The following is a 25,841-nucleotide window of genomic DNA, read 5'->3' as shown; positions in this document are numbered from 1 at the left end:
CTATAAAAAAAAATACGGATTAATGAAAATGTCTTGCAAGGTTGTCCGTTAACAGTATTTGAGGTCGCCGTAATATGCTAGGGACGGCATGAATTCCATTCGCGGATTCCTTCCTCCACTTAATTTAAATGTCCTGCTTTCAACAAAACGAAATGATGCAAATATTACAAACTACACATCTATTAGACAATCAAAAAGTAAGAAAACTTCAGTATCATAAATATTAAGCCATCGTATTGTCTCTTGTACAACTGCTTAAATAAAATCATACTCGGGTTGAATATATAATGCAGCAATATTTCCAAAGAATTACTAGCAGTAAAAATTAATATCCTATATAAATTATAAAATCATATTGGAATGGAATCTCACGACATTTCTACTTGTGTGTTATACTTTGCATTTACCCAACAAAGAAAGCAGGAAAAATTTGATAGTGCGAGTTTCCAAATTAAAGTAATTTTTCTGTTACGCTAAATGGTAGCAATATCTGACTTTGCGTCTAAAGTTACGTTGTCGTTTCAGGGCCCTTTATAGTTGACTATGCGGTATGGGCTTTGCTCATTGTTGAAGTCCGTAAGGTGACGTAAAGTTGTTAATTTCTGTATCATTTTGGTCTCTTGTAGAGAATTGTCTCATTGGCAATCATACCCCATCTTCTTTTTTATATTTATTATGAAAGTAAGGTATTGATTGAGAATACGAATGGTAAACGGATCTATGTATTGTGAACAACCCACATTACAACTGTTACAATAGTTTAACAATAAACCACATTGTGACGTATCATTTTTTAAATTTTCCGCATTTCACAATAGAAAGGAAAATGGGGAATGTGTCAAAGAGACAACAACCCGACCAAAGACCAGAAAACAGACAAAGGCCACCAATGAGTCTTCAATACAGCGAGAAAATCCCCACACCCAGAGGCCGTGCTTCAGCTGGCCCCTAGGTTTTGTAATAATGGACGACATACTTAACTCTGGAATATATAAAAGAAACTAGAATAAAAATTCATACAAGACCAACAAAGGCCAGAGGCTCCAAACTAAGGACAGGCGCAACAATGCGGCGGGATTACACATTTTTTTTGAGAACTTTTTTATGTTTCTGAAAGTGTGAACAAATTCCAGAATTTACCCAGTTATTTGAATACTAGTACCGATTATCAGGTTATCTGCATGTTGATATCGTAAAATATCAGCTGCGAGACATAATATGAAGCTTTTTGTCGAGTGAGCGTAGCTTTCGTCTAATCTAAAACAGCTGGGATGTAAATTGTTATCCCACTCGGACTTGGTGTGTCAGTGTTAGATCCCCCTCTGGCGAGATTTAGGTACAGATTTGATTAACTCTTCAAGTTTAAAAATAGGTAAGCAAGGAGAAATATTTGGTGCTTATTTCTTGACATTGTTAAGTGATATTTGGAGACATTACTCCTAATTAACCATAGTAACTTAAATTACAGTGACAATATTTGGTGAAATTTAACTTTAAGTTGTCATCTTGATATCGTATGATTTCTTGTACCATTGGCTGGTTGTTTCCTTTACCTTTGTCTGCTTTCTACATGCACATACATAGTTAGTATTGTTTTGTTCCAGAATACACAGAACAGTCCTAAGTCAGGAGCCTGATATTCAGTTGTTGTCGTTTGTCGAATTGGTTGATAAATGTTTCTCGTTTCTGTTAAACCGTTGGTTTTCCTGTTCGAATGGTTTAACACTAGTCATTTTAGGGACCCTTTATAGCTTGCTGTAAGGTGTGAGCCAAGGCTCAGTGCTGAAGACCTCATTGTGTCTTAGATGCATGCTTTTTTTATTAGTTGTTAGTGGCTTTAAACTAGCTGTCAGTTAACTGCGAGTACTTTCAGATCTGTAGCTAGTGTCTTTATGTCATTTGGATATACAAGTACCCGTCCAAGTCTACTTGTATTTTTATCCATGTGATGAGTTAAGCCTTTTTCAACTGATTTTGATAGTTTTTTCTTATGTTGTACTGTTATACCACTGCCCCAGGTTAGGGGGAGGGTTGGGATCCCGCAAACATGTTGAACCCCGCCACATTCTATATGTAAGTCCCTGTTCTAAGTCAGGAGCCTGTAATTCAGTGGTTGTCGTTTGTTTATGTGTTCCATATTTGTTTTTCGTTCTTGTTTTGTACGTTAATTAGGCCGGTAGTTTTCTCGTATGAATTGCTTTACATGGGCATTTCAGGGCCTTTCATAGATGCGGTGGAGACTTTGCGTATTGTTGAAGACCGTACGGTGACCTACAGTTTTTAATTTCTGTGTCATTTTTGGTCTCTTGTGGAGAGTTGTCTCATTGGCAATCATACCACATTTTCTTTTTATATATTTAACCTATATTGGTTATCTATCACGAATTGTGACTTGGATGGAGAGTTCGTCTCATAGGCACTCATACCATATCTTCTTATATCTAATTAGTCAGGATGACAGATAAAGACCAATTGACGTTTACTGGTGTTTAAATTGATTATTATTTTTTATGCTCAATCATTTCGTTTTCGATATGTCTGGAATGATTTACTTCTACGTCATTTGGGTTAAATAGGGGCACCCGAGCCGTGCAGATTAAATGATATAATGGAACTGCTTGGTCAATAACAACATTTATATAACTTACCCACAGAAAGCTAGTTTTCATTGAACCCTAAGTAATTATAAATTAGCTGACATTAAAATTTCGATTAATATTTGTGATAAAACACGTATGGAATATCAGCCAAAACGAAAAATGATTCTATTTTCGTGTATGTTATCCCTCATTTATGTAATATTTGTCTGAGTTTCTTTTGTCTCTATTAGAAGTTCTCTATATAACACCGTACGAAATGACAATGTCTAATATCATGTATTTGTTATTGATTTATGATGCATTGAGCTACATGTTTTGTGTAACATTGTATTAATCTCCCCACAATGAACACAAATCTAAACCAAAACAAAATTATATAAAGACGATTTTTTTTTTTATTAAAAGCACTTAGTTTGTAAAATTATAAAAATAACAAAAAAAAAAAAGCAAAAGCAAAATAATATAAAAAAAAACCAAACAAATAGCAAAAGCAAGTTAATATATAAACTACACGAAGCATTACATACTATAAACTTGAAACTCTAAAGAGTCTGTGTCGCGCACCTTTGTCTATGTGCATATTAATTAAATTTTTAAGGACACAGATGGATTAATGACAAAATTGTGTTTTTGATGATGGTGATGGTTTTGTAGACATTGCTTTACTGAACACTCTTGCTGTTAACCATATATCTATATATAGTGCACTTTGCCAAGTAGTTACAGCGACAAAAAAAAAATGAAAATTGTTAAATTGAACTATAAACTCCTTTAGGGGTCAATTGACCATTTTGCTCATTATGACTTATTTGTACATTGTAGGTCTTACTGTGCTATACATTAGTGCTGTTTTCAGTTTATCTCTATCTATATTAATATTCAAGATGATAACCAAAAACAGCACAATTTCCTTAAAATTACCAATTCAGGGGCAGCAACCCAACAACCGGTTGTCCGATTCATCCCAAAATTTCAGGGCAGATAGATCTTGACTTGATAAACAATTTAATTCACGTCATATTTGCTCTAAACTCTTTGGTTTCAGAGTTATTAGCCAAAGCCTACATCTTACCCTTATGTTCTATTTTTAGCCATTGAGTCATCTTGGTTGGTTGGATGGTTCACTGGACACATTGTTCAAACTAGATACCCTAATAATGATTGTGGCTAAGTTTGGTTAAATTTGGCCCAGTAGTTTCAGAAGGGAAGATTTTTGTAAAAGTTAACAGACGACGCTAGACGACGACGACGGACGACGGACGACGGACGCAAAGTAATGAGAAAAACTCACTTGGCCTTTCGGTCTAGATAAGCTGAAACAGGAGGAATAATAAACTCAGATTCACCTGAGAACTCTATATCTTGATTAAATATTCAATTTATATCCAAATGATTGTTTGAATTATTTGTCACGACTTTAAATTTAGTGGCATTAAAACATTTTTAATCTAACGTTAGTTATTTTTGAAATTACTTAAGTAATAGAAAATAAACATTACATTAAAACGGGTTTGACATATCACATACATTAATTTAAATTTGTTTGTTACTTCAAAAAAAGGATTACCCTTCTAAAATTGTTAAGGTCATGATATAAGACCTTTACAGCTGGCTAAACATACAATGTAAGAAACCTCTCGGTGTAATACCGCCGTTGAAACAAAGTGTTAAGAGTTCATCTTTGATTCAAATGAAGAAATACTTGCCATGAGTAAATTTTTATTCTGTCTAGAACTTTAGACAACTTTCAAATAACGTTTCATTGCATATACAAATCTAACAATCACTAGAAGTTAACCAATCAAATTTACTTTTTAACCTGTGTTCAATCTTTAGTAACTATGCAAACTCAAGTTCTCAAAATATGCTATAGAAACACCAAATAAAACAATAATTGTGTTTTGAAACTCTTCCAGATATATGTATGAGGCATACATTAACATATTGTTTAAAAAAAAATAACCTTTTTTCATAATTATAAGTAATCATATGACAATGTTCATTTGACCATACATGCAATGTACGACACACTCTAGGTCGTATGGGCCTATAATAATTTGAAAAAAAACAGTGGTAAATATGAAGCGTTAATTTGTGATTAACTTAAAAAAAACCAAAATAAAACATCAAAAACTAGATAACTATTTACACATAAGAAGGTCATCATGATACCAGGTACATTTTGGAAGGTCAATAATGAACGACAAATTCCTGGTTGTATTGAATTTTGAAAATTTGATAAAAACAAAATGTGAAGCAAAATTCAGTGTTTTACCTCAACAATTTACTTTTACAACAGTTAAATATATCTAGCTATGTCCAAAGACGAGAATAATTGTTTTGTCTCTAAACAAAAAGTGTAAAGTTTCAGCTGTTATTTTTGCTAAAAGGATGTAATTTAGGTACTACGTCCAATTTGAGTATGGTGACATAAAAAGGTAATCTAACGACCATATAAACGTGTTAGGACACAATAAACTACAGACTCTAGATAGTACGAAGTTCTGAAAAAAGTGTAAAAAAGGGATAAATGAGAAGCATAAATTCAAATATTTACACATTTAAAGTTCAATGTACATTTGGCAAGGCATACACTATAAAATAAACCCTTAGAAGATGTGGTTAAAAGGCAGAATATATTTACTAGACATACACATCAATTCTTAATAAAAATTATACTATGAAGAGTTGATGACATTAACTGAAAATTTTCTATAATCACAATTCACACGACTCTGTGTTCCAAATGATCCAAAATAATTGAAATGGAGTTAAAAAAAGGCAACAAAAGTATACCGCTGTTCAAAATTCATAAATCGATTGAGAAAAAACAAATCCGGGTTACAAACTTAAACAGAGAAACACTTCAAATATATGAGGAGATCTACGACATAACAGAAACGCAACATTAAAATGTAACACACACTAAAACGAACTATAATAGAACAATGACTATTTTCCCGACTTGGTACAGGACATACTAAGAAACAAATGGTGGGTTGAACCTCGTTTTGCGGCTAGCCAAACCTCCCTCTTTTTTGTGAATGTTCAATAAAACATTGAAATGAAAACATTACACTACAGGACCACAATACAAATAAGTGGGAGAACATATAGGACATAATACACCCGATAACAGTCAACTACACTAGTCTTGTACTTTAGATAATAAAAATAACATACCTGCTAATCGATAAGTCTATAGAAAGGCATTAAGATTTCCAGGGTAATCTAAGTGTTTGCATGATAAAATGAGGAATTGTGCATATTGTGGTTTAACTGTTAACGAGACAATTATTGACAAAAAAAAAATGATCAAGGATACTATCAACTACAGGTCATCTTGCGACCTTCAAAAAAGAAAAAAAATATCACATATTAATATTTAAAACTCTATAAAAATAGTGCTAGTGAAAAGATTTCTAAACGAGAAAGATTGCGCCCTAATCGTAGCTTATGACACTAAACGAAGACAGTCGACAACCAGCGACAACCACATACCTAAAAATATCATTATCTGTGGACAGACACAGGTAAATAAAGCTTGGGTATAACATTTATAGTTTTGTCAGTAGTCGAGAGTAAAATAACAAAAATACAGAACGGATAACATTAAACAAATGAATGAATCTATGCAATGATAACAACAATAAGCATAATACAAAGTCCAATAAGTAAAGTAACAATAAACTTAAAAAACTATACAAACTTAACCAACTTTTTAGTTTTATCTTAAACGAGTCAGGATATCTCACAAAAACGCCAATTTGTTACCGCATGAAATTGATTATTGTCATCTGCATGAAATGATTTTTAAAAGAATCAGATATTTTCGTATACTTTGGAGGACACGAGATAGTGGTTCAATGCTTCATAACAAAGACAGTACTCCTCCTACAACAAACGAAGAGAATTATTAAATATACTGAATTGTTTAAAGGGGTAAACAATAAGGAGGAATGTCATCAATAAGCTAACAGGTATATCGGGTGGGAGAAACTGAGAAATGCGCAGGAAATTGTCATGCTTTTATGAAGATATTCAAATAATGTCTTTGTCCGTCAAAAACTATAAAATTTAATTAAAGTAAACAACTAACATAATTAACAAACGATGAACAAAACTTTACTTTTATAAAATCACAATACTAAATAACCCGACATACAGATCATCTTTGTGTTAACGGCCTTGATTTATATTTGACGACGCAAATACCTGTCACTTGTTTTCCAATCCATGTATTGTATTTATGTACGTATTTATTTTTTCTGTTACTTAAATAAGATATTGTTTACACTTAGCAAATACTAGTGTTTTCTAAATCCTCGAATCATCAAAAACTCATTTATCTGGTTACTTCTCAATTACTTATATGGATCGTTAACCATAATAATCATAATGGTAATACGTACAAAATCAGCAAAGAACTCTGGTCTCCTCAACTGCAACAGTCTGGCCAGTTGAAATATGTCTGCAGTTTTATCAATTGTCATACTGGAAACGGCGTTGACAAACGCGCAGAAAATCCCACAGTTCTTGGCTCCATCACTGAAATATTAACAAAATCCTACGGTTAAGATTTTCCTTTATTCACGAGAAATGTTGTCAGATTACCGAAGTTGGTTTGTGTTGAACGTTACTGTCAGCTCTCTTTTGCACTTTCGTGGTGATAAATTTTGATGGTTTGATGAAGCAAGAGTGGTCGGAAAGGACAATCAGCGATCTTCGGAAGGATGCGATAATCCTTCAAATTAGACTAAATTTTGTTTATATTTACCAAATAAGTAGAAAATAACTCGTTTTGCATTCAAGCTTGATATAATAAACCTGTTGCTTTCTTTTGTTCCAATCAATAAAAGGCTATACTAATTATACTATATAGTATTTTATATTTACCAAGATCGGGACTTAAGGATATTTTATTTGAATTTCTTAGTCCAAAATAAATTGTATATCCAATAAACATCTACTTGCTAAATAGTAAGACATACTTTAAGTAAAATACCAAAAATACCGAACTCCGAGGAAAATTCAAAACGGAAATTTCTTCTTACTTTGATCTGAGTAGGAACGAACTAAACCGAGGTCAAATGTTAAGAAACTACCACATGCAAGTTTATACAATATGGTTGTCAAAATTAAACATACTGGACATGATACCGTGAAAGTACTTTTATTCTTGGGGTACCTATTTTCGTGATTTTCGTGGATGGCTTAATCCACGAATTTAAGCGTACAACGAAATAATTGAACTGTTGTCCAAATCAGGACAGGGAGAGATATCCCAATTACCGTAGGTTTGACTACACAATATCAGTAAACGCACTATGAAATAAAAATGCAACTTCAGACAGGATTCTGTCCATTTAATCTTTTAAAAACATAAACTGTACTTCTTTTAACCTTTTAATTCTAATGAAAAAAATAGTTTTGATCGATAAAAGTCAGACTTCCGGTGATGATATGCGATAATGAAGTGTTCATTTTATATCCTCATAATTCTCCTACGAAAAAAATAATTTCAAAAGAATTGATTCTACAAGTCAAAGTACATTTGTAGCTTGTTTCATGTACCGGTAACCATTTCCCTTAACCGACATGTTAATTTGTGGTCCAATCAACACCTTTGGTGACCGCTAATCTGTTGATCAAACAATCTCGGGTTAATTAATGTCATCACTTGTGATTAAACGTGTGCAACAATTAAAATATTTACTTTGCAATTTCGTTTAATTGAGAAAATTTGGAAGAACAGATTAATAGGCTTATTTCAGAAAGCAATTATTTAATTAAAAGTTTGATGAATGCTGTCAGTAATGAAAGACGAACAAGTAGGTGGAAACGAACACCTTATTGCAATGTCCCTGACATTATTATTAAACAACATATGATTATTTTCACGAGTTTTCGTTTTAGATTACTTCCAAATCTCCATCTTATATTTTTTCTTTCAAAAAAACTAAAATCCACTCATTTACGAACCCATGACCATGCAACTTTTGCTCAAACCACAAAAATTGATACCCACGATTAAAAGTACTTTTACAGTAGTACATTTGTAGTTTGTACTGAAAAGAATAACAATGTTGCATTTCATACGTGCGTTATAACTTTAGATATATTATCATTTGATACTTGCCCGCTGACAACAGTCACTGGATCATTTGACCTGCTGACACGAGTAGATATACGATTAACAAGTTTACACAGAACCTGTGGATTAGGTAGGCCCTTGGTCACTACAAGATACATGGCTATTTCTCTCGATTGGTCACCCTTAAATGTTTGAAATACTTGAAATAAATTCATGTTTTACAAGTTTTTCAATAATTAATTCAAATGATTATATTGATAAAGGTTTTTGTAAAATACATTGTAAATTTGGACATATTTAAAAAAAACATTCACCAGACATCTTAATATTTTGTTGAGATAAGCAATTTACGTCCACTTGTATTTTTGTCCATCTGATGAGTTAAGCCTTTTTCAAATGATTCTTATAGTTTGTTCTTATATTGTACTGTTATAACACTGTCCCAGGTTAGGGAGATGGTTGGGATCCTGCTAACATGTTTTACCCCGCAACGTTCTGTATGTAGGTGCCTGTCCCAAGTCAGGAGCCTATAATTCAATGATTGACATTTGTTTATGTGCTACATTTTGTTTTTCGTTCAACTGCTGTACATAAATTAGGCCGTTAGTTTTCTCGTTTGAATTGTTTAACATTTTCATTTCGGAGCCTTTTATAACCGACTTTGCGGTATGGGGTTTGCTCATTGTTGAAGGCCGTACGGTGACCTATAGTTGTTAATTTTTGTGTTATTTTGGTCTCTTGTGAAGAGTTGTCTCATTGATTATCATACCACATCTTCTTTTTTTTATATTTCAGTTTAAACTATAAATCTACAATAAACCAAACCATTGAACATCTTGGTTAATATGGTATAAATTATAAAAAAATATTTTAAGTAGTAACATGTATATCATGCACATGTACAATGTATCAGCTATTAAATTATTTTTTTTTAAACTACCTTCTTGGATAGAAAAACTGTACAACTTGTAACACCAAGATCTTCTTGTTCTCTACTTTTCATTTTCAAGGTATATTTCCCATATATAAAGGAGTCATTTGAAGTGGAGTAAACTAATTCAGCCTGAATAAATAAACCAGATAAGTAAACTTCAATACTCCTGAAGGAATTGAAAGTTACGCCAAAAAAAGATGCACGTGTTCTACACGTTTTGTTTTTAATTGAGGGACATGGTTATGCTCTAAAACATACATGTAACCCGACCAGATGCTGTTACTGTTGAAAAGCCTGATATTTTGTGTTGGTTATTTTTTTTCTGCATGCCTTTGTTGATATCAATTTGTCCTTAATCAGGATGTAAGTTTTTTTTGTCGTTTGATTACTTTTCATATTTTGCAATTAAATTTTATAAGTAAATATACCATATGCATTTTATGCCACATGTATTCCAGTGTTATCGGTTCTATATAGTGTAACACACTTTTCCCCCAGCTCTTCATATAAATGTGGTCAAGTTGATCGTGTTAATTTAGTAGATACTTGTATTTAGTTCCCCTTATCCTCAGGATATCTCTTGCGTAAATCAAGAAAAATCAAAACATCTGATGTTGTACTCAATTTTGCAATTGTGTGCACTAGATCAGATCTCGATAGGTGTGAAACGTATAGTATTGGATGCATGTTTGGTACTAATAGAGGATTTACAATTACGCAAAATTGAGGAAAAATATCAATTAAGTATTATTTGTCTCTAGAAACAAATATTTTTTATCAATTTTAGCCTTATTGATCAATTTAAGCATCTTTTACAGATATTCTAGGAATTATCGCACAAGGACAAAACTATGCATAAAATTAGCAATATATACCTCAGCTGGGTTATTTAGAAACACGACAATTGTAGACGAACTGTGGTCCCCAACCATAGTCCAAAAGTCAACCATTGTGTCAGTTAGTGGTAGCTGTGTTGTCAAATATCCAACGAACTTTGTATATGACTAAAGATTTAAAAAAATGAAAATTGTTGATCTAGGTGAAGGCGAAAAGTATCAAAGGGACTTTAAAATCATCGTTGTTGTGAGAATTTGCTATCTTCTTGTAAATGTTAATTAAAAGTAATAACATAGCATTACTGCAATAAATTTCCGCACTTGTTTTATTTGGTAGAAATGACAGAGGCTACGAAAATCCAAAATATAATACAAAAGCTAATGAATTGATGAACTTCAAATGACTAAAAGAAAAGTTTTGAACAAGTAATCAGAGCTATGAATGAGGTAAATACATTCCTCGATTTTAAAATGTTCATTACTTTACAGCCGCAAAGGAGTAGGTCCGGCCTCAAATTTCAGGTTCATCTGACAAAAGATTTTGACCATTTTTTAAACACTTAAGTGTCTATTTCGGTTGATTCTATTAGTTTATGTGAAAGATTTTAACTAGATTAGGCCACACCAATTTAATTTCTTGTTCTACGGATTTTTGGACTCCAAAATTTGGGGCGAGCGAGCGATTTGAAAATTTTAATAAAAAAATATTTAATTTTCAAATTTTTGAGGCGAAGCTTGAAAAGTAAAGGCGAGCGATTATAATTTTTTTTTGTAAACATAAAATAGTAGGTTTTGACAATATTAAAGCTTGATTTATCACTTGTACTTTGACATTTCTTTAATTTCTGAAGTATTTTTCCCTGTTCACTAAAACATAATTAAATCTGGGTTATGTATGTGTGACTGACAATAAGACAATTCTCCTTCCAAGTCATAATCAGTTTGGGGACAACCCCTTAATGTTATAAATATCCCTTTTACATGTTTTATGAGGGATCAATATAAGTTATAATATATTTGTTTGTCCAAAAGGCTCATATTTTCTCAAAGAACTATATACCTATCTGGTAATAAATGGTCAAAACATGTCCAAGAATTTTGTAATATTCCTGGACTTTAACCATGTTAACACATTTACTTTAACAGTTTAATATTATTCAAAATAAGTGGACCCCTCTTTTAGAAAAAGTTGCTTAAAATATGATTAACTCTCCTCTTTTTCAGTACAAAATTCTAAGTTTTCAAAGGTTTTTTTATAGAGGAACTATACAAATCCTTGGTATTTCTATTTTCTTTTCTACATCAGTAAAATGACCCCTTGTCTGAGGGAGGGTTGTTCTCAACTATGGCAAGCCGTTCTCGTCAAAACTATGTTTAAACCATATTTCGAAAAATTTACACACTGAGAATTACAACAAAGCACACTGAGATTTAAAAACTTCAAAACACACAATGAGAATTAAAAATTACACACTGAGAATTAAAAATTACACACTGAGATTTCATAAAGATGCACTGAGATTACAAAAATGAAAAACACACACTGAAAATTGTTAATTACACACTGAGAATTGAAAATTACACACTGAGATTTCAAAAACACACACTGAGAATGAATAAACTGAAAACACACACTGAGAATTTGAAATTACACACTGAGAATTTAAAATTACACACTGAGATTTGTGCGCACTTTTTATGCGCACATATCTAATTAGCATACTTAATCTGAATCTATTACAAGCTTAAAACAACTAGGGGACAGAACTCGTTAGTCCTTCGATTTGGTTCCAAATTATTTATAAAAAAAACCTTTAGAAATACAAGAACAAGAAAAATACCCACTTACTCTTATTACAAAATATAACCAAATGGTAAAAAACTTTATTAAAATTATAAGAAAACATTGGAACAATCTGCAAAAAAAAAAAAAAACAAAGAATGCAGTGAAATTTTTACTCAAGTGTCTATTATATAAATAGCATATAAACGTAACACAAATATAAAAGATTACCTTGCGAAATCAGGGTAACAGTTGGAAGACTTTTGAAAAGGGACCCATGCTTAAACGGTTTCAAGTAAAAAAAAAAAATCCCGATACACTAGTAGTAATGATCTCAATTATAGGCAACAAACTTATGAATATGAGCGATTTTTAAGTCTTGAAATTTATTACGAATGTTGGTTGAAGGAATCGCATTTCACTATAATGACAAGAGTTCTTGAGATCAAGATATTAATCTGTTGAATTATTCATCTCATGAATATTCATTAGTAATTTGCATATTAATCTCAGTGTGTATTTTTGAAATCTCAGTGTGTAATTAACAATTCTCAGTGTGTGTTTTTCAATTTATTTCATCTCAGTGTGTCTTTTTAAAATCTCAGTGTGTAATTTTGAATTCTCAGTGTGTGTTTTTAATTTTTTTAAATCTCAGTGTGTAATTTCGATTTCTCAGTGTGTTATTTTAAGTTTTTAAATCTCAGTGTGTATTTTTTTCGAAAAAAGGGTTTAAACATAGTTTTGACGAGAACGGCTTGCCATACTCAACCTGATAATAACAAACACAGGTCAAAGTACGGCCTTTTACACAGGGCTTTGGTACAGACAGAACAGCAGGCTATAAAGGACCCCAAAATTATTAGCGTACACAATTCGAAGAGGAAAACCAACGATCTAATTTATATATCATGTATATCCAAACGGGAAAATACCAATGAACAACATCAACAAACGATAACTGCTGAACGACAGGCCCCTGAATCAATCAGGACAGGTGCATAAACATGCAGCGGCTATGGATAGTTTTGTTTCGCCAGCATACAATATAATTGCAGTTGAAGGCAAATCCTTCAGAAGTTCTTTGTACTTTATTCTAAAAACGAACATTTTTTAATAGGGAATATAAGTAAGGGGGAAAGTAACCAATTTTTTGTTTTTTTAATAATATTTACAAAAAAACGGTGCGGAAAATGGACATGATTACATTTCCGGATGCGGGAAGCGGGAATATAAAAAAAATAAAAAAATTCTGTTTTGAAAAAAATAGGTGCGGGCGGGTCCGTCGAACAAGGCATCAAATTGGTGTGGCCTTAGTAATTAAAAACAATCCGATTCGAGCTGAAAAATGAAAGTAGCCGCATCCGTGTTCATCCTCAACCTTTATATATGTTATGTATTATCATCAAATACAACTTACATGTCAATATTAAGGATGAACACGAATGCGGCTAGTTTCGTTTTACAAGAAAACCGTCTCAAATTTAACTAAAATGCTAGAATTGTGTAGATGTCAGTAATTTAGCATTCCTAAATGGTGCTAGTACGCGATATATGTGCATTGCATTGTCAAAAACATCCCATATGTATGTAGCAGAAGCATTCTACTGTCCAATAAATAACTAAAAGTTTACATTTTAATTATTTTGTAAAACTGCTATATTTTGGGGCCAAAAAGGGGTCTTACTGGACATACTCCTTTCAATAAAACATGTTCGCTTTTTCTTGCCAGAACGACGTACTTCGGTTGAGTAATAAGAGTATAAACTGCTTATACAGCGATATGGGTCATTTTCAAAAAATGTAGATATTTGTGTAAGTAACATAATGCAGTTGATTTCTGGACTAATACTTTTAAAAAATCATGTTTTTTCTTTTCGTAATTCAACAATAAAATGTAAGAAATGATATCTTAACCGAAAATATCGCTTATCTGCAATTCTATGTGATAAAATATGCATTTCAAATTGCTAGGTATGCTTTAAAATGCATGTAAGTGCGCCGCAGTATGATAAAGATACACAAAAATCTTTGCATAATACTGAATATTTTGTTTCTGCTTTGGTGTGTTAGTTTTCTATCCATTGACTTCTTTTGAATTTAGAAACTTTAAAAGATAAAAAGGCAACTATCTACGAAAAAAATATTAAAATAGTTGTGTTAGGTGTGCCGTTTTAATTTGTCACTTGTGTTACTTTGTAAAACAAAATTAAAGTTCGGGTTATCTCTCTTTATGAATTTAAATAAAAAATAGTTTCTCCCGGTAGCAGCGCTTCCTCTTTGGAATTATGGGTAGTTTAGCAGACAACATGATGCAGTTTTAACATCAGACTTGAGTTTAAAGGTATGTACAGTTATAACATAATTTTTATTTTTGTCCACAATGTTATTGCAATAATAAGCAGTTTACATATTAAATTCATATTCTTTTTATGACCAGTGTTTTTGTTTTAGAACACTTACTATGACAGAAGATAAATCATGCTGTCAGGGAGAATATATTTCATAAAAAGTGCAATTTACATGCCCGTATGTCACTTGTGTTACTGTCATTTGTGTTACTATTAAAAAAGTAACACAAATGACAAAATTGGTAACACAAATGACAAATCAATAGTTCTTTCTAAGTTATTAAATGAAAAATTATCAAATTAGCAAGATGATAACGATAAAAATACCATTTACACTCATTTTTATCAGAGTTATAATGAATTCTTTGTCACAAAAGATGTTTATCATACAATAATAGAACAAGTAACACAAGTGACAAATGAAGTAACACAAATGACATAAAACAGTCAGATTTATCATAATAATGTTTTATTTTTTTTATTGATAAATATTTCTTCTATATATTTTCAGGAATTTTAGCATGGTACTCACAAATGCAGAAAAACAACGTCGCTATCGACAAAAACGAGACGCAGATCCTTTTAAAAGGGCAGAACACCAGGCAAAGTGCAGATCGAAATATCAACAAGATGTTGCAGTAGGAAAGTTGAAACATATTAATGACATGACGCATAGAGAACAGCGTAGACAAAGAAAAGAATGGAAGAAAAAAAAGATAGCAGAAAGAAAAAGAAAGGCTAACAATCATGCTCAAATTCTTACGCCTCCATCCTCTCCTGTGCCAGGTCTGTTAGTACATGTACCTGATCCAACTCCACAGATCGGTCTTCACAATACACGGAGAAAGAAAAGAAGAATAGCAAAATGCTATAGAGACAATATGAAATTAAAAGATCAACTTGAAGCAGCAAGACGACTCAATCAAAAGTTATACGTCCGCCTAAGTAGACAAAGGAAGAATTCACCTTTAATGAAATGTCCTGATACACCAAGAACCAAAACAAACAAATTATTACGGAATTGGAACACAGAAAATAGAAAAATGAAGGGAAGTAGACGAAATAGACGAAAAATGAAAAACAAGGCAAAGAAAACTCTTATGTTTCAACTTTCATTGAGTGATGAACTGAAGACAAAATATGGCCAAGCTAAAAGACATCAACAGAAGTATCTAGCAGAGTTGACACAGGGTAGACTGCTTAAGAAATATAAGTTAATAGACAAAGCAAGAGAAGAACTTAAAATAAAAGTAGGTACAACTCGTTTTAAGAAAGGGTCCTTGTCATACAGACTCGAACCGAAAATTTTTGTATTCTATGAAAGAGACGACAACAGCAAGATAACACCTGGTATGAAGGACACTGTGACTAAAAATGGTGTGAAAAAACAAAGGAGAATATTAAATGAGACTGTAGAAAAGTTACATGAGAAGTTCCTGATTGAAAACACAAACATAACTCTAAGCTACACAACATTTAGTCGACTTAGACCATTCTGGGTTCAACCCCCAAAAGAATCTGATAGGGACACCTGTGGTTGTAAGAAACATGAGAACATGCAGTTTCTTGTAGACTCACTATTTAAATTACAACATGTCGAGTCGAAATCTCTTTCTGATCTGATAAAAACTTTCAGTTGTGACATAAAAGATTTGGATTGCATGTATGGAGAATGTGAGAAATGCAAAGAAATAAATATCATTACAAACGACCAGGGAGACAATAATGAGGAAACATCCTGGCTGCAATGGAAAACAAAGAAGGAGAAAAGAAATATTAAAGGTGACGAGAAAGAAATCACTTTGACCGTCAAGGAAACAGTCACAGATAGCATTCATGTGTTAATGGATGCCTTTTCTACAGAGATGCAAAGGTTCAAAATACATGCATTCAACATAGCAAATCAGATGAAACATTACAGAAATACCAAAGAAAATTTAAAGCCAAACGAAGCACTTGTTCACATCGATTTTGCTGAAAATTTCCAATGCAAATTAGCAAATGAAATACAAAGCATGCATTTTGGGGCATCGAAAAAGCAACTAACACTTCACACTGGAGTCTTTTACACTGCATTAAGTTCACAAACATTTTGCGCAGTGTCAGATAGTCTAGATCACAATCCTTGCTCAGTTTGGGCATTTATGGACCCCATTTTGGATAAACTTCTACACGCTAACAAAGATGTTGACACTGTGCACTTTTTTAGCGATGGTCCGGCAACGCAATACAAGCAGAAGGGCAATTTCTTACTTTTTACGCACGAAATGACAGTCAGAAATTTATCTGGAGAATGGAACTTCCATGAAAGTGGACACGGAAAAGGAGTGCCAGACGGTGTAGTTGGAGCTCTGAAAAGACGAGCAAATGACCTGGTGCTTCATGGGAAAGATATAATGAGTGCCAAGTCTTTTGTAAAGAACTTCCAGGATTCTGCCGTATTTGTGTATGAAGTAGGACAGCAAGAAATAGACAATAAGGCAATAATTTTACCAAAGGAAACACTCAAACCCGTTCCAGGAACGTTAAAACTCCATCAAATATCGTACTCTGGGTATGGACATATACTGTACAGAGATGTGAGCTGCACTTGCGTGAAAGGCTCATTTCATGCAGGACACGATATGAAAGTGCATTCTCTGATCAACAGAAAAGCTAAAACAATAGAAAATCGAAAAAAAGGTGAACAACCAGAAACAGAACACCAAGGAGCGTGCAATGATAAAGAAGGACACCGGTCACTACAATCACCAGAAATACAGGTACCTGAAGATAGGACAGTAGCTAAAAGAAAGTATTATTTCGCACGTACATTAATTGAACTTGGACAATGTCAGACATACGAGGAAATACTAGAAAAATGTGAAAATATATATCGAATCATAGATGAGAAGGGTTACAGAATAGACTATAATTACTCGCCAAATATCACAAATACTGGGATCGCAATTGATGAAAGAACACATTCAATTCTGCCATCTGACATACCACATGATGTAACGCTTCATCCTGTCAAAGTCAGTGCAGATGGTAATTGTTTACCATGCTCGGGTAGTATACTGGTCTCTGGAAAGGAAGGTATGAGTGAGGAAATTAGAGTCAGAATTATTCTCGAATCCTGTATTTTCAAGGATGCATACTTGAATCAAGGTTTCTTGGAAAGGGGAATTCGGGAAAAGAATAATTCTCTTGCGAAAACCTTTGCGTTTTACTCGGATGAATATGCAAATGAAGTATTGTCAAATGGAGAAATCGAAAGGTTATATGAGAGAGAGGTCCTGAAAATTTGCAAGAATAAATCTTATATGGGTATTTGGCAAGTATTTGCCCTAGCTAGTGTGCTATGTCGTCCCATATATTCGGTTTATCCAAACCTTGGTAACCCTAACGTCAGAAGAGACCTTCACCGCATGATTCAACCTAGAGAAATAAAAAGCAAAGAAACTAGTTTTATAATGTGGACTACAACGAGAAACGACATGAGAAGGAACAATTGGGTACCCAATCATTTCATTGTTTTACTACCAATGGAACAAACTGGAAGAGGTGAACTCAATAGTGGTAACGAATTCAAAGATGTTAATACAAAAGAACACACTGACAATGGCGATAATCCAGGCGGGAGTAGACACAACTATCTCAATGTCTCAGATCTAAGTCCTCAAGATTTACTTGGACAGTATGTACTAGTGGATTATGACAAAAAACCGTACCCTGGAATCGTAACAGATTGCGATGAAACCGAGGTGTTTGTAAGTTTTATGCACAGAATAGGAAACCTAGAAAATCCATCCTTTTATTGGCCTCTTGCAGTAAGAGACGAATGTTGGTACGACATGGAGAACGTTTTGGGAACAATTCCAGAACCCAAACTTGTTGGACAAAAGTATATCGTTGATGTCAGTATTTGGAAACAAGCCCTTGAAATGATCAAAATGTGACTTAACTGATAGACCTCAAATGTGTGTCTAGATCAATATGGGTTTTAGATATGAATTAACAACAAACAATGTTATATTAAATATTTCAGAAACATTGATAGTATTTTCACTGTATCAAATATGTTGTGATTTTGTATGATTGTCACTAGTGTTACTTTTTTCATTTTTGTGTTACCAAATTGTCACTTGCGTTATTGATAGAAAAATGCATGCTAAAGCTGAACCCCTGAATTAAATTAATTATTGGTTCGCTTTTGTACAATGCATTGCCAGTTCATTTCATTCGAGAGAGAACTAATATTTTTATTCAACTTGTTTTCAAATAAATTACCAAAGTTTATTACTTAAAATTTGCTTTTTCTGTGACTGACTTTTAATTTAAAAAAATAATATTAAAAAATCTTTAAAATTAGATAAAATATATATCATTCGAGTAATTTTCAACTGATAATACTTTTAGAACGTTTACAAAGATGGTTTTAAATAATTAAGTATTCTTTTTCAAATCAGTTGTTATGGTAACACAAGTGACACTTGCAGACAGCAAGAGGTACAATTTTTTAATTTTTGACATTTTGTGCATTCAAAAGTAATGCTCTGTTATTTTTTCATACAGTTGAATAGTTCTGCGTTGAAACAAAATAAAATTTAAAACGATATGAGTAATTTTATTTTTGAAAAACACCATTACAAAATATCTACATTTTTTGAAAATGACCCATATATCTATACATACTGGAGCTTGAACAGCGTTGATATAATCAGTTCCTCCTTTTTTGTATGAAACAAGAAACAGTCTGTTTTTGTCCGCTACAAAAATAATTGTCATTATTTGTTTATACGTATAATTCGTTAACAAAGGTACCAGGATTATAGTTTAATACGCAAGACCCGCGTTTCGTCTATAAAAGACTCATCAGTGACGATCAGATCAAAATAGTTATAAAGCAAAACTGGTACAAAGTGGAAGAGTATAAGTACAGTTAAACATTAATTTTGAGTGCTTGAGTAAACTTCCGGTTTTAGAATGGGATATGGTTCCACACATGGATGCGTTATGCTGAAATAAAAAGCAACCCAATAGCAATGTCGCTATGTTTAGAACATAATGCTTACGATATAACATGTATAAATAAAAGAATGTCAGAATGCCATACACTTGATATATACAAATAAATCTTCCATATTACTTGAACTTGTGACGTTACTACTATCATTTTGTTTCACTCGGTATGAGTAGGAATACAAATGTTCATTAGTTAAATAAAAACAAATTCGACAAGCTTTATGGCGTGAGAACAAAATTAGTATTAAACATGTTCAGACCAAACGATGGGATATACGTCGCAACTTTGTATCAATGACATCATATCAATAAGCTTATCAAGTTCCATCTTTGAGAGCATATTGCGATAGTTAAAATTGTCCGTGAAAACCGATGAAGGATTTGAAAAATTTGAAAAATTAAGATTTATTGATAAGTTAAAGTAAACAAAAATATTTTCACTACAACGTTTTGAAATCATAAATATTTTGATGATAGCTTTGAGTAGAAATTTGCTTATAAATAATAACAATCACTGGAAGTGAAGCAAGCCATTTTCACTTTGTTTTTCCTGTTTACATGCTTTAGTAACCATATAACCATTCTTTTCCAAAATATTTTATAGACAAACCAAATAATTAAAGAATTTTGCTTTAGAACCCAAACGGTATATGTGTATGATAATGATATGAAGGGTTACATTCTGTTCTTGAGAACCGAACGGCATATGTGTATAATAATGATGCAATTGATTGTTGGTTGCTTAACGTCCAGTGGCAAATATTTCATGCATATTCAGGACGAGGACTGTAAAATCAAAGGAGATATTTTTTTTCGACTATTTTTCGGGTTTCTTTTGGTCATATAGCTCCGCACGTGTTTCTGTTCATGTACATCAAAGGTTGTCAATTATTCAGTTCTGAGTCTTCTTGATGACTTTTATGCAGATACAAATATAGCAATAAACCATATTTTAAAATGCAACACTTTTGAAATATCAAACTTAATTTGGAGCTTACAAGGAACAATACTCTCATTTCTGTTCTTTCCTAAATTTTCTGGGCTTTTAGCAGCAGCGTATTCAGCTTTATCTTGCTCAGATGTCTTAGCTTTAAGCATCTACAATATAACAGTATAAATTGAATGCCTACACTAATGTACATGTATTACATTTTATGCAATATAACATTTGAAATTGAAATATTCAGAATTACATATGCATACAATTTGCATTTTAAAACGGAGCATAAAAGTACCGAGTTTAGATGAAGCCTAACGGAAAGAGAAAAAATAAAGTGCTTAAGAATTTAACAGTAATACAGAAAGGTAAAAAAGTGCCTTCTAGACAAGCACTGTTGTTTTCAAACTTGGATAAGGCTCTCTTGGACGCTGTTCCAGGACTCACACACGTATATGCTAAACTAAAAAACAAAAATATCCACAAATTACTGTACCTCAAACTCTTCATGCAGTCGTCGTCTGTTAACAGGACCTTTATCTTCTGAAATTTCCCGCCAGATATTTCCAAATTCCTTCTTTCCAACGTTTGTATCCTTCATTGTGAAAGCCTCAAGTAAGGCATAATGAAGACACACATATTGCTCCTAAAATATGACCATATTCGAATTCGGTTTGTATTAATTTATCCAATTAAAATAACATAAGATATAATTCGTGTGTCCATGCCGCCTTTTTGGATAACCTTCATCAGAAACACTGAAACCTTAACATTTAAAAGCTAGAATCATTTGATAAATTCGTAAACAGGTAGACAGTGCATATTGTCTTATTTCATAGGGAACATCTCATCTGTTTACTTAATGCAAAGGGTAAGGTAGATTAATTAAATAAAAAAGGCGATATTGTATGATAACCACTGAGACAACTATCCACTACAATTTAAAGATTTGAATCTCCATTGTGTCTAAAGTCAAATATAACTTACAGCTGTTTGAACCATGTTCATCCTGCTGAACCTCATTTTCTCAACAAACTTAGCGACATCAACGAACCCAGTATCACGTCCTTCTTCATATAAAGCATCAAGTCCGATATATGTCCCAGTTCTCCCTATCCCAGCACTATTAGGAAAAAATAACATCACTGTAAATTGACTTAAGACACTCATTTTTTTAGTTGAAATGAGTAATTAGTTTTACTCCTTAAGGATTTAACAAAATTCTTTGAATGTATACGGCAAACTAACAGACTCATCGGAATGTGTAAGAGTAAATGGAATTAACATACAATTTAATTTCATACAGATTTCAGGTAATATAATTTTTTTCTTGTAAGCAACATTTAAATACTTCTAACCATCAACTTATAAAACGACCTTCAATTTTAACTAGATCTGTATGGACAATTTACAAAATGTTGCTGTTTTAAACACATTTACATTTATTTGAACAGGATGTCATAAATTGTCATTGTTCAAACACAAATACCGGGTAACAAATCAAAATTTAAGTTTTCAAATTTTAATACCTGCAATGAACAAGAAGTGGTCCATTATTTTCAGTACTTGTATGATCAGATCTGACATGTTTATGAAACAATACAAGATACAGAGGATCTGGTGTTCCATGATCAGGCCAGGCAGTGAAATGGTACTGGATAATACATCTCTTCTCTTCTGACTGTTATTATCATATTGAAAAATTCAAATAAAATACAGTCAAAACAAGACATAGTATACATAAGCTTAGAATTATTTATAAAAAAACAAACATAAAAACATCAAAACAGTTTGGGCAGTAAAAGTGTTTCACACACACATATATTTTTTAGTTATTTGAAATGAACCGTTGATATTAAATAAATTAAAGTAAATGGAGATATTTCTCCTGATCTTACTCTGGTATGTTACCAAATATTGATTTAAAAAGTAAACTAACAAAGGGAGTATGGCCACGAAGGGTTAAAAACGGCCCTGTATTTTTTTCTATACAATTATCGATTGTTCAGCACCTCTTATCATGTGTGACCATATATCCAAATAAAACATTTATATTCATGGTACCAATTTTGCTACACCAGATGCGCATTTGGACAAATAATGTTTATTGATCAATGATTGAAAAGGCCAGTAAATGTAAAATCCCAAAACAATACTATATAGTGTATTTTGGGTCAGCACCTGGAAACTTACTTGGACAATTCACTGACGTACTTAGTGACGTTCATAAAAATATAACCACACTTTTTCGGATTTTAGCCAAGATAATATTTTTCTTCTAAACCAGAAAAAAACTGTTTACAGCCTATCACTTATTCAGTAGCTTTACTTATATCTTTTTCAAATAATGTTGATTACTAATGATAATTTTTTCTATATAAATAAGGCCGTTAGTTTTCTCGTTTGAATTGTTTTACAAAGTCCTATCGGGGCCTTTTATAGCTGACTATGCGGTATGGGCTTTGCTCATTGTTAAAGGCCGTACGGTGGCCTATAGTTGTTAATGTCAGTGTCATTTTGGGCTCTTGTGGACAGTCGTCGCATTGGCAATCATACCACATCTTCTTTTTTGATATATTGATGCGGAATAAAACGTTTTATGTATTTCATTTCGTATACAATTGGGTTTAATCCGTTTGCTATTTATGGTAATTGTATATAGATACAACTGTATGAACTAAAATAACAAGTTCTGTTCCTAGTTCTGCAACGGTACGTACTATTAATAAAGTATGATGTTAGGTGCAAAAGGCACGATAAAAGTGTTGGCGGTTTCATGGGGTGAAGTTTTATGGTGCTATCTAAAATTTGGCTTTTAAATGTATTAGCATCGCAGTTACGTTAAATCGAATTAAGTCATACTAGTATATATACTGTTGCTGTTATGTTAATTACATGTATTTATATGCTTTTGAATCAAAGAAATCTGTATAATAAAGTGAAATATTATATTGTATCCCAAGAGAAAATAATGCAGGCAAATAATCCTATTTCTATGTTTGTTCTGTTTATAGACTTTTGAATTTAGAGTAGAAATACTTTAAATTCGGACGAGCAGGTCGACGGAAAATTGCAGATGAATTAGTTTTGTTGCATCATAGATTAATAATATGTATTTAGATCTATATATATGTAATAATTCCTCCATTATTGTCTGTCTGTCATACCTTTTTATCTTCCACTTCTATCTCCCTCGTGATATATGCAGCCCGTTCCTTTTCTGTTTGTAAGGTGAGAACAAGATTACCACAAGTCATTGGTTTTCCTCCTTCTGGCCAGTATCGCTCACATTTCCTCTAAAACGTGTAACACGTATATCTATGAGTAAACTTCTGTATTCGGTTATTAACTTATTACTTTACATTGTCATTCTAAAGAATATGAATTAAAGTGATAATATCAGGGCCTTTGGCGTATTATAAATAATTGGATTTGGTCATTGTTGAAGATCATTCCGCGATTTTTATTTACCTACATCTATATATCTATATACATTGTATACATAAACGAGTCTAAATTGAAAACTACGTTCAAACCTATGACTGCTTTGGATAAAAACCGCAATTTTTATACGTGTGCATGTAAAACAAATTTCGTTGTAGAAGGGTCTAAAAGCAGCACAAATAACATTTTCCAAAAGACCAAAAAAGTGAAAAAGTATATTTAAACAAAACGCATTTGACTAACAGGTCGAACAACTGATGTTCTTTAACCCTGCTGACTGTCATTGGCGATTGCCAAATAAAATTGATTACAAGATGTAACAAAATGGATCTTAATATAAATTTAATACTAAACAGAAAAAAATTAACTTGTGGCCACGATGTTATGCCACAAACAACGGTGTCAATATTTTTTTAGTACACCAGATCCGGATATATATATGTACGTCTGAGAAAGTAAAAACTCTACAACAGATTTATCCATCGGATCACCAGCAGTGATGGTGATACATTGCTGTCTATATTATGTATATACAACTCGTTTAAACATTAACCCAACAATGTAAGATCTGTATATTTGCTTTCGCAAAATTTGTGTTCTTCCCTCGCCGGGATTCTAACCCATTCTACTGAGATATCATGACACCAAATCGCCTGCACTGTAGCCGTCCCGCTAGACCACACGACCACCTGGCTTATCATGTACTGTAGTAAGACGCTAGACCTAAACTGACGTGGAAAGGTAACACCCGGTCACCGAAAGCTTCATTTTTATGAAGCCCAGGTGGTCGTGTGGTCTAGCGGGACGCCTACAGTGCAGGCGATTTGGTGTCACGATATGTCAGTAGCATGGGTTCGAATCCCGGCGAGGGAAGAACAAACAATTTGCGAAAGCAAATTTACAGATCTAACATTGTTGGATTGATGTTTAGACGAGTTGTATATATATCTATATATATAAAACGTCTGAATAGAAGTCAACCATTTTCCCAACGAGGGCGCTGGATCGTTACGAGTAACGATACATGTACACAATAAATAAATTATATAAACGCCTTAAAAAGTGTACACAACAACTCCAAATACAAAAAAAGTTAACTATAAATGTAATTATTTATAAATATTTCGGATAACAGGTATCCTTCATCGGTATATACGATTGTAATGTTGAATGAATCAAATATCAGTCTACTTAGATTAAGCTGTTACAATCTTGAAATTTATACAATAAAAAAGTCAAACCGAACATCAGGTAAGACGCTTGCATAATTCTTAAAATATAATAATAAATTTTGACTTAAGTAAACTAGTTGAACGTGGCTTGGTACTTATACATCCCTCAAAAAATTAAGCAATTTAAATTGTTATATTCAACAGATTTATTTTAGAGATGAGTAAGGTAAAGAAATAGAAACAGAGACTATAATAATAAGTAATATAACCCAGATGTGAAGCACTGCATGGTTTCGAACTACATCTTTTCATTTATCCCATTTGGTGCCAAAGTTGTAAATTTCCTTATCCAAAACCTTTCCCGAGCGAGTCTATCCTCCTTAGACCAAGCAGAGTTGTGGTCAATGATTTTAATGGTCAGTCGATTAAGATCTGCCTTAGTGTGGCCAGGGGATCTCAAATGTCGACTGAGAGGAAGGTCTGGCTTGCATTGGTAGTCGCTACGATGGCCGTTCATTCGTTTGTGAAACGGCTGTTCTGACTCGCCAACATACTGTTTACCACATTTATACTGTAAGAGATACACAACATTTGAAGTCTTGCAATTAACATTGCAAAATATGGTGTATTCTGTACCAGTGGAGTGACTGTTAAAAGTTTGGGTATTCAGTATTTGTTTGCAAGTC

The 25,841-nt window shown here is 32.7% G+C and overlaps 1 protein-coding gene across 1 annotated transcript in view; it reads right to left on the bottom strand.

Moving 5' to 3' along the window:
- Positions 1–25,841, bottom strand: part of LOC139482959 (uncharacterized) — a 131,833-nt gene that overhangs the window by 65,117 nt on the left and 40,875 nt on the right. Inside the window, exons 20-21 of the mRNA XM_071266987.1 lie at positions 23,707–23,835; positions 22,069–22,220 (exon numbers count right to left, since the gene is read on the bottom strand). Of these exons, the coding sequence (XP_071123088.1) occupies positions 22,069–22,220; positions 23,707–23,835 (281 nt within the window). The remainder of the gene's footprint in view (positions 1–22,068; positions 22,221–23,706; positions 23,836–25,841) is intronic.

This window comes from Mytilus edulis, chromosome 7 (genome assembly GCF_963676685.1).
Source record: "Mytilus edulis chromosome 7, xbMytEdul2.2, whole genome shotgun sequence".
NCBI classification, from domain to species: domain Eukaryota; kingdom Metazoa; phylum Mollusca; class Bivalvia; order Mytilida; family Mytilidae; genus Mytilus; species Mytilus edulis.
Note: the sequence above shows the minus strand (reverse complement) of the source record. Positions and strands in the feature narration are given on the sequence as shown.